Here is a 10,949-nt window from a genome sequence, read left to right as displayed (position 1 = left end):
TTTTTCTATAAATATCAATAAAGTTTTATCTGTTGGGCCAAAAAGTGTATAAATTTAATACAAAGCTCCTGATATATTGTTACAATATCAGTTGAAAAATATTAAAAATACATAGGCACAATTTTTTTTTATAAGCATTTAAAGATCAAATTTTGACAAAATTTATTAAATTTTAATTTGAAAAATTATTTTGTAGTTAAAAATTGTATTTGAAAAAGTCGTGAAGTCTGAAGTTAAAATGTAGACAAAATGCGTTGAGGTCACCCTAAAAATAATATCATAGTCTTGTCACTCTTGTCAATTACTTGAATAGCTATAATAATAATAATAATAATAATATTTTTTTTTTGCGTTTCTAATATTGTTTCTAATTCTTTTAAAGACGCGGGCAAGTAGATGTCGCTCCGCTGTACATTAGGTTACAAGTGGGTCACTGTATTGGATGCTGTTAGAATTTTCCAAACAAATTACGTTTACATTTGAAAATTACGCTGTGCTTATAAAATATAATAATATCGTGACAAGACAGCTAACGGAATACGTGGCGCGCTCTTGTTCCGTTTACATGCATTACACATCAATCGTTTTTTTTTCCCGACGTCGACAAGTGACAACACGAGCCAACTAGTGTGCATAGTCCCGCCAATGTGTTTGTAAGCAAATTATTTTAATTAATAAAATATTTTTAAATGATATTATTAATTAATATATAGTTAAATACTATACAATTAAATACATTTCTGCATATCAAGCCGCCGTCTGCACATCATCACGATACCACTTATAAGTTACAAGACGTGTTACTATTTCCACAAACATCTATATGTCAAGTCCCCAACATATTAAATTGTACAATTTGAAAGAATTATTAAAATGACATACGTTAGTATGATCGACATAAAAGGATAAATCTAATCGACAAATTGTATCTATATAATAAACAGCTAACATTTCATTGACCACAAAGAGTTGAATTTTGTTACAAAGTTTCACGTTAGTTAACGGTGTCTAATTTTGATTCTGAAAAAAATATTTGAATTCAGCAGAAAAATGTCTGTAGATCGTACGAAACATTTTCAGTTTTTAATATTAATTTTAATTTTATTTATTGTGTAACATTGTAAATTGTATGCTCAGCAGATCGCGTTTAGCTATGTTAGTTTAAAAATTGACCTCTTATAAAATTAGAAGTAAGATGGTCATCTAGGGAATCTCATAGGCTTTTTGTTACATTTTAACTTTAAAGCGAGTTATGAGTATTTAAAGATGTACAAATAATTTACAATTTTAAAATAATTATAATTGCTTTAAAATTAAAATATAACAAAAAACCTATGATATGCCCTAGATAATAATCTCAAATTTAAATTTTATAAGAAGTCAATTCACTCTGATTTGTAAACTAGCGGAGCTAAACGTGATTTCTGAGCGCAAGATTTGCTATGTTACGCACTTGTAAGACGGAGACAATTAATGTCGGTGTAACGTTCTATTAAACAATGCAACAAAAAAATCATAATTATGTAATATAATATATAATTAACATTATTTTAAAGTACTTTCCTTTTAAACATTATAGAACCATAAATCATTAAAAATACAATATGACAAATATTTCAAAATAAATCAACGTTAGTAAAGGGAGTTATCTCAAACAAATAAAATCTTATGTTAGGTTTTTTTTTATAATTATAGATTATTCCCAGGTCGCACAAAACATTTAAAGAATCAATAGTGAGCTAATGGACCCTTAAACAAGATTTAGTGGCCCACAATTGGTCCATTAAATATTTAGTGAACATTAAATTTAATTAATTGTTATGCAACCCAGCGAAAATATTAATATCTACAATAACAGTCCGATTTGTAAAAAAAAAATACTTAAAAATACATAATATCTATATTAAAAATCACAAATAATAAGTATAGTAAGTTTAATTGATATTATAAACAGAAATAACCATACTATATACGATGGTTTATAGTGTAATAGTTAATTGCTCAACATTTTTTGCATCCTTTAATAAATACTTTATACACTTTAGTAAATATATGTATATCAGTAAGTTGTGTCTTACAAAGGCTAGAGTGAAACTAATAAAAATAAAACCCCAATGCAACTTAAAGGAGCGCACAAGATACGAAAAATATTTTCTTTAAATTATTCAATTATTATTAAATATTAAATTATTGAAATCGGAATTATTAAAAACAATTTGGTCGAATATCGATGTAAAACAAAATATTATTAATTAAGGTGATATTATGGTATAAAGAATAGATAAGTGACTTCATTGGGCCGAGCTCAATATAATTCCCTATCTTACACGTGAAAAGCTCAATTAACACAATGATTTCACTCTAAACATTTTATTTTTTATGTTTTATTTATATATAAATGTGTGGTACTTAAGTTGATAGAAGTAACAGAATATCATAATAAAGTTTAGTTTTTTTTAATTATTAAAAATTTTTTTACTTTTAATATCCTTTTGAATTTGTTATTGTTTATTATTTATTATTTATTACTATAATATATATAATAGGTATGATGTAATTAGTAATTAGTAATTACCTATGTTTTATAATATTAGCTTATATTTTTTTTTAATTTAAATTGATTATTTATACATTTTTTTCTTTATGAATTAAGTAAGGGAATTTGAGAGTGTGAAGACTCAATAACGTTTAACAAGTGATGTGGATGCTCTTTTTTTAAAAGTAAATAGAGTCCCTCTACTTTAATTTTGCCAAGTCAAGCACTGATTCCATGACAAGTTTCAGTGTATTTATTAAAAAAACCGTTTTAAAACAGCAAGTTTAAATCACCTAAACTCCTAAGAAAAAATGTGTCGGCAATTTGAATCTGATATCTAGAATCTTAATCTATATAGAATTATATGAAATGAAATGATATATTTATATGTACATTTATGCCAGGCATATTATTATATTTAATAGTTAATAATAAATTGATGGTTCAGTATATAATTAATAGGCGACAGTTATAAGTATAAAAAATTATAAATTAAGATTGAACTAATGAGGAAATTATAGAGCTGATAGTGAAGATAATTATAAGTGTGGAAATCTGAAATATTAAATATGGATAGACCATAGTCTTGGAAGTAATGGTACCTTTAGTGATAAATACATATAGAACAGAGGAAAAAATGAGGAGACATGATTTTATTTTTTGAATTAAAATACAATTTAATTTTGTCCGAGCAGTTATGATAATGTTAATGAGCGAAATGCGACAATCAACATAGAATTACATACCTACATACTTTTTAAATTATATAATCTTTATTTTTCAGAATTATTATAATGGATAATTATGATAAACTGGAAAAAATTGGAGAAGGAACATATGGTGTCGTGTACAAATGTATAGAACTTTCATCAAAAGAAATTGTTGCTGTGAAGAAAATACGCATGGCAATGGAAGACGAAGGTATACCTGCTACAGCCATTCGAGAAATTAGTATTTTGAAGGAACTCAATCACCCTAATATTGTGAAGTAATGTTTTAGATATAAAATTTATTAAGGTGTATTTAGTATTTACATATATTATATTTACATTTTATATGAATAGTTTGCGAGAAATTCTCATGGATGATTCAAGATTATATCTTGTATTTGAGTTTGTTCCTATGGATTTAAAAAAATTTATTGATTCAAGACCTAAAAAACATTTGGATGAAATTACAACAAAGTCATTCACTTATCAGGTAATAATTATTTATATCCTGAAACAGTACCTAAATAAAATTAATTTTTTAATTTTTTACAGTTATTAGTTGCTATATACTTTTGCCATGTGAGACGAATTTTACATAGAGATCTTAAACCACAAAATATCTTAATTGACACAAAACACAATATACTGAAAGTTGCTGATTTTGGTTTGGGCCGTACTTTTGGTTTGCCAATACGTGTGTACACTCATGAGGTATTTACAAATATTTATTTAATATTTCTGGATTGATAACTGTTTTTATTAAGAAAGTGTTTAATGATTTTATTTTATTTATCTGTCCATTTTATTTACCAAAAGTAACCACGTATTTTCTAGTTACACTTATTTGGTTAATTCAAAGTAAAACTTAAATACATATCTTATATTCATATATACCTAATAAGTAATCATAAGTTTATCTGTTACTGCTGAACTACTAATTATCTATCCTTGGATCACATCATCATATTATTTAATTATTTATTTAAAAAAAAAATTTTATTTTAATTTATTTTTAATAATTCATATGCCTATTATAAGTTAATGTTGGTCGCATTTTTGGAAATATTGTGTACAATTTATGTACCGTTTTGGACAGATAACAAATTTCAATTATTCTAATTGTTTTTTTTACTAGTTAAGAGGACGCCCTATCTGCGTGTGATGTCTCCATCTTATTAATGCATAATATATTAAAATGTACATAGAGCAATTCAAATTTTGTATTGTTAACTTCCATATAAGAGTGAACCTACCTATGATCAAACTTAAATGTAAGAACATTATCTGTGTTCTCTCATTGAAGTTTGATGATGCGTCAATTCATTCTAACGTTAAAGCTAACAATACAAAATTGGAACTGTACATTTTGATACGTTTTGTGTTAGTATGCAGGTACGACGTCCTCTTAAGAATTAAATTACTGTACATACAAATTGACACAAGATTAATATACTTTCCTTACATAATAATTATTTTGTAGTCTCAATATAATTACCAAAGCTCATAATTTCATAAATTTACTTATCAATCATGCCAAGTCTTATTAAAAGCTAGGTAAGATAAAAATATGCTTCAAGATGACACTTTGTTTAGTATTTAATTGTAGCATATTTCAATGTTTTTGGGAAATTTGGACATATCATGCATTTAAATTATTTAAATTGATTGTTAAAAGTTTTGATGTAAGTGGGTTGGTAAAAAAAATTTTCTTTGTTTTAAAACTTTAAAAATAAAATCCACTACATTTTAAAAATATAATCAATATGAAGATTATTAAATGATTCAAAATAAGACATTAATAATAATAGTCGACCCACAAGTCTATAATTTTATTATAGATTAATTGACTATAAACAAACGCATAAACAAAATTAATGTATTTATTTAAAGAAGTTTAAAATTAAAAATATAGGGATGCTATTAATTTTTGCTTATAAATTAATAAAAAAAATTATTTAAAATCATTTTTTTTTCACATTTATGAGGTTATACTTTATAGTAGGGGTCGTGGTTGTGAACGGGTAATAGAATACACGGGTACACGGAGCCCGAGCACGCGGGTAAAAATTATATTAAAGCCCGTGTATATTGCATATTAATTCAGAATTCAAAAATACTTTATGTTACGTTATCTATATTCAAATAATTGGTTATTTATTAATAATAAAAGTTGTATAGCCCTCGATTACTTACCTACCTATTATTTAAGTATTTTATGAATACCTAAAAGTTTTGCTTAAAAAACAAAATATAATATGATATGCTTTCTGTCATATTGAGTTCAGAAAGTGGAGAAATCGTTAAGTCAGAACTGCAAAGTACTGAAATACAATTGTATTTGAGTTTTAAATATATGAGTATTTTAGCTCACGGATATTTAAATACACGGGTATACACGGGTACATATTTGATCATTTTTAAGACCATAGTTACATTCATATACAATTGTTTTTTAATGAATGAACTTACAAGCCTCTGTAATTATTTTTTAAATATTCTAGGCAATAATAAGAAATAATAATTTTAGGTAGTAACACTATGGTACAGAGCTCCAGAGGTATTGTTAAACACACAACGCTACGGCTGCCCAATTGATGTTTGGTCCATAGGATGTATTTTTGCAAAAATGGCACAAGGAAAACCATTATTTCAGGGTGATTCAGAAATTGATCAATTGTTTCGTATTTTCAGGTAAATTATATCTTTTATATGATTTTAGAGAAAAATATGAATTAACAAGATGACTTGTGGATGACTGATAACTGGACACTCAGACAAAGATTTATAAGCTTTATACTATTTAACATACAAATAAACACCTGGGCCCTGTATAACATTTAATAAGACATTCAAACATAGCTTTCAACAATTTTTCTACACTAAAAATAATTCACCAAACATTGGTAACAACATGACAAAACCCACTTGCTCTATAGATCAGTCCTTCTCAACTTTTTTTGTTATAGGGCCCCCTAAATTTAATGTAAAACTGTCAAGGCCCCCCACAATCAAAATCATTAATTATTTTTTCTTAATGATATACTAAATTTACATGCACTATTTCACTATTACTATTTTACATGCTATAAATAATCATTAATCATAATATGATCGGTTATAATGTTATATATTATATAATAACTAAATAATCGAAAATATTTTAAATGAAATAAATATTTCAAGCCAGCCCCCCCCCCCCTGTCATATAACCACGGCTTCATAGAAAGCATAGATGGCATAGATGACTTAAAACCTAATATTTAATTAGGTACTTCAGTTTTATTCCGACCAAGGATACTCCCAACTGAAGAAGGTTCACTTAAGTCAAAGTGTATCAGGGTTGTTCATATCATTAACATTTTAAATTATAAATTAAAGTAGTGATTTATCAATGTATCTGTTAATTTTAGTCATTGTTCTTGTTTAGTGAATACAATTGTTTAAAATAAAATTTTATAGGATTTTGACTACTCCAACTGAAGACACATGGCCAGGAGTTTCCGATCTCAAGGATTATAAGCCGACTTTTCCAAAATGGAGTGATAATATGTTGGCAGATTCAGTTAAAAACCTCAGTTCTGGTGGAGTGGACTTAATGCGGGTAATTTCAAATAACCAACTTATCTTATTTCATACTTAATACGTAACATTTTTTTATTAGCAAATGTTGGTTTACGATCCAAGCAAACGGATCAATGCAAGAGATTCACTCCAACATAGTTATTTCAAGGATTTAAATAAAAGTATTTTACCAGCTCTTCCTGAGATTAAGTTTTAAATGTTTATCTGCGTGTATTAATAATAGTTTTAATCGATGATTATAAAATAAAATTATACATTTTAAAGTTTTTTTTCTATTTTTATAACAACTTAATATAAAACTAATAACATTCCGGTACACTTTTCCCACTCCGCTCATTTCTCAACATGCATATCGTTGCAGACTGATGTTAATTGTGACCAGACAGATGGAGCACACCATATCAGATAGCTAATTCGATTTAGTAATCGATTAAAGAGCGATTTTAGGTCTATGATCATCTAGACTAATTCATACAAAACAATCTTTAAATTTTTTTTTTTTCATCCAAAAAATTGTTATTACATTTAAATTGTCAATAATTATTATTTATTATACATTTTTTCGATAGTTGTGTATAATGTTTATTAGAACTCTAAACTGTAATTTATATTGAATAAAATAAAATGCTAAATATATTACTTGTTGTTTGTGTGAAATTTTAAATATCCTTTAAGGTGACCAACATTTTTTTTCAAATATAAAGATAGTTTTAAGTGGGAGTCAGGACTTCTTTAATTTTTTTTTTTTTATCAATTAGTCCAATAAATTATTAAAATATAGAGATGTAAGTTTAATTTATTTTTAGCGGTAAGATAAATTCTGGTAAATTTACCAATTAATTTTTCACCAAAAGCGTTCGCATATGACACATCAAATTAGTCGTCTTATAGATACGAATATTCATAAGATATCAATAGAATGGAATTGTTGATATAATTTAAAACATCCATATGTTCAACATGCCCACAATAACTACTTGTAGTGTATTATAATCATTAATCATAGACCTTTATACTAATAGACTAGTTTTTTTGTGATTTATGTAGTTTAAGCATAGATGATAGACTAACCTCAAGTTAAAGTACAAACTACTAAGTACAAATGTATTATTATTCATAATATTTTATCGTACTTTACGTCTGGTACGGTTTTAAAAATATTGTACTCATTAATGTGCGCAGTACTCGTTGTACCGCCAGCAGTGTCATATAGTTTGAACTGCTACTATTGCCCTTCTATTATTATAAGGTCTATGATTATAATATACAAACTATAAATTATTATCACTATTAATTACCACCGCTTTTAATAAATTTGATTTTATCGACATTGTGGTCAATGACGATGATAGTAACACCTATGGATCTGTTTGATATTTTTTCAATTTATTTTATGGCTACATTATTAATATTTATGTTTGTGTAAAATAAATATTTAGATTATAATACGCAAAAGTCAATAATACACTATTAGGTACTTATAAAGTTGTAAATTTATAATACTATTAAAACCAACTACTATTCAGTAAATAATAAAAATAAGCGTTACCATAATTATAAGATCCCGAAAAAGAGAAGAATTCATGAGGGTATCCTTAAAGTAATGTAACAAAAATGTACAGACAACATAAATTGTTCTCGGTAAAATACCAATTGAAATGATTAATGATTTAACATTTAGAAGTTTGTTTCAAGTTTTAAAGAATTTAATAACACTTAAAAATATTGCATATTTTTGCGTTAAAGTTTTTATTAAAATATTCATTTTTTTAAGACGAACATTGTTTTTTATGCATATAGTATGCTATATTAGGAACAATGTAGAATATTTCTTATAAAATCATACATTTTTTTAGATAATGATTTCTCTGATCAAAATATTGAATCCTAGCTGGTATTTAATATTAAATTTTGAATATTTACACAATTAAATTACAAGACTTGAAAAAAATAAATTCCAATGGAAGATTCAATTTTCTATTGTTGACATTTTCTTTAAGAAACAAAAGAAAAATTAAAGGAAAATGTTAAAAAATAAAAATAAAGATTAAATCTGTTTTATCCAAAATAATATCAGCAGATTTAAAAATACCAGAGATATTAAATGAAAAAGAAGCCAGGGAAAGACTACCAGAAGATTTGAGTTTAAATTATCTCATATATTTAAAAAAAACTATCCAATAACATCAGTTGACGTTGATCGTTTATTTCCCATGTACCTACAAAAATTTACTCACATCTAATCAACAATCATTCAAGTTCTAATATCAAAAAACCTTCAATTATTCAATGCAATTTCCAAGGTAAATTAATATGCAAAATAAACTAAAAATATTAAAAGAAAATTGTCTTTATTTCTTAGAGCCATTAAAAGATAACTTATTTCATGCATAATTTTTATAATTTTCAATGCAATAAGTTTTGAACCTTAGTTATAAGTAATAAAATATAATAACATGTCATATTTGAAAGGGTAGTATGGTTCACTTACTTGTATACTTGTAATCAGTGCTTAGGGAAAGTGTTCTGGTTAAAATATTATGATGGTTACAATACAATACAATAGAAGAAATGTGTAATGATCAATTGTATGTTTTACAACTTTTCCCAGTAAAAAATGTGAACTACCTATAATCTTTATTGATGCTATTAAGGGTAAAATTGAAAAATGGTATAATTGGCCTAAAATATGTGTTTGACCGGTAAGAAATGTAAGACCACTACGCACCAGAAAAAATCTACACAACAGTAAGTACGATTAGCATAGTCGTATAAGATATTGAATGTGAAAATTAAAATGTTGTTCTTGAATTTACAGAATTATATGAAATAACTTATAACAAAAAACATAATGTGAGAATACGTTTAATTTATTGCATCAAGTGTCAACCAGTATTTTTTTTACCAAATAAAGAATTGTATAAATCCTGTTTAGCTTCATCAGACCACGAGGATTGGTCATTTGGCGCCATGAAATTCATCAATTTTGTATGAACAGTGTATCTGAGCTTCCTTCCTTTAGTTGATCTGGTATCAACTTTACGCTTCATTTTACTCCTCAGCTTTTGTAATTGTAACCATTGTCTGAAAATAGTTGTTTTTAAAGGTTTTTGTTTATTTAAATGTCTACATAATTACTTGTATGAATAACTTACTTTTCTAGTTGAGATGAATCTATGATATCAGCAGTTTTATTTTCAATATAGTCCCTAAGTAATTTGTGATAGAAATCATCATCATCAAATATTTCCTGATCGACATCGGTGTTTATTGATTCTGGATTACCAACAATGCAATATTTGGATCGTTTGATTTGAGTACGTTCAATTAACTTAGTCTTATCAGCCATTATTTGATCAATTTGTAATAATGTAGGTTGATCAAAAGCTGAGAAATCTGATTTTGCAGCTTTTCCTGATACGAGCTTTGTTCGTTCATTCCAAAATTGTATTGTCTCATCTCTATAAGGTTTGAATGATTCATGATGTGCTTGCAAGACATGTTCCAAGTCTTTATGATTCAGTTTATTTGTCAACATAGTAGCTTTGTCTTTATCACTATTAAGATAATTCACATAATTATTGTACTAGTAAGGTTTTTGTAATAAATCTAGTTCATATACCCCAAATCTCTAAAGCAACCCTTCTCAAGTGATTTAATTTGTTATTAATTAATAAAATATAGAATAAATCCAGTATTATAAATTTGTACATTTACAATTTCAGAATATATGAAATAAAAAACAGTATACAACTTAATTTTTTTTAAATTATAACTGACTTATAGAGTATAGTATGCATTCTACCAGCCAGCTATAATACATAATTTCTTATTGGGAAATATACAGGCTTTCCAAATATTAGCACCTTGATTATCAGGTGCGGTTTACTTAGTAGTTTATCTTTATTAGTTAATTTACAATTTTTGGCAGAGAATGTGTATACCCAATTTAATTAATGCATTTTTAAAGGAACATGCATGGCGTGACTGGGATATAATAGTAACAGGGTCTAGAGTTCTAGAAAACCAAAGTTTAAAATAAACCATCAAGACGTGTCTGAAATGTCAAAGGGGAGACATTAAAAAAATTTAATCAATAAAATAAGATCAATATTAGATAA

The 10,949-nt window shown here is 26.2% G+C and overlaps 2 protein-coding genes across 2 annotated transcripts; one reads left to right on the top strand and one right to left on the bottom strand.

The window, feature by feature from the left end:
• The first annotated feature begins 3,330 nt into the window (after positions 1-3,330).
• On the top strand, positions 3,331-7,065 carry LOC100168851 (cyclin-dependent kinase 1-like). The gene is made up of 6 exons (XM_001951940.5): positions 3,331-3,524; positions 3,601-3,736; positions 3,799-3,957; positions 5,774-5,937; positions 6,706-6,847; positions 6,908-7,065. Exons 1-6 carry the CDS (start codon positions 3,331-3,333, stop codon positions 7,022-7,024), a joined length of 912 nt encoding a protein of 303 aa, XP_001951975.1. The 3' UTR covers positions 7,025-7,065.
• Positions 7,066-9,677: 2,612 nt separating this feature from the next.
• On the bottom strand, positions 9,678-10,651 carry LOC115034173 (protein AATF-like). Its single transcript, XM_029490032.1, has 3 exons — positions 10,634-10,651; positions 9,984-10,414; positions 9,678-9,912 (listed from the first exon to the last, which is right to left on the bottom strand). Exons 1-3 carry the CDS (start codon positions 10,649-10,651, stop codon positions 9,714-9,716), a joined length of 648 nt encoding a protein of 215 aa, XP_029345892.1. The 3' UTR covers positions 9,678-9,713.
• Positions 10,652-10,949: the final 298 nt, after the last annotated feature.

Source organism: Acyrthosiphon pisum, chromosome A2, assembly GCF_005508785.2.
Source record: "Acyrthosiphon pisum isolate AL4f chromosome A2, pea_aphid_22Mar2018_4r6ur, whole genome shotgun sequence".
NCBI classification, from domain to species: Eukaryota; Metazoa; Arthropoda; class Insecta; order Hemiptera; family Aphididae; genus Acyrthosiphon; species Acyrthosiphon pisum.
Note: the sequence above shows the minus strand (reverse complement) of the source record. Positions and strands in the feature narration are given on the sequence as shown.

Coding starts and splice junctions, on each gene's coding strand:
- LOC100168851 (XM_001951940.5), top strand. CDS start 3,331: ATGGATAATTATGATAAACTGGAAAAAATTGGAGAAGGAACATATGGT. Junction 3,525..3,600: donor AATCACCCTAATATTGTGAA/GTAATGTTTTAG, acceptor TTATATGAATAG/TTTGCGAGAAATTCTCATGG. Junction 5,938..6,705: donor CAATTGTTTCGTATTTTCAG/GTAAATTATATC, acceptor AAAATTTTATAG/GATTTTGACTACTCCAACTG.
- LOC115034173 (XM_029490032.1), bottom strand. Junction 9,913..9,983: donor GATTCATCTCAACTAGAAAA/GTAAGTTATTCA, acceptor AACTATTTTCAG/ACAATGGTTACAATTACAAA.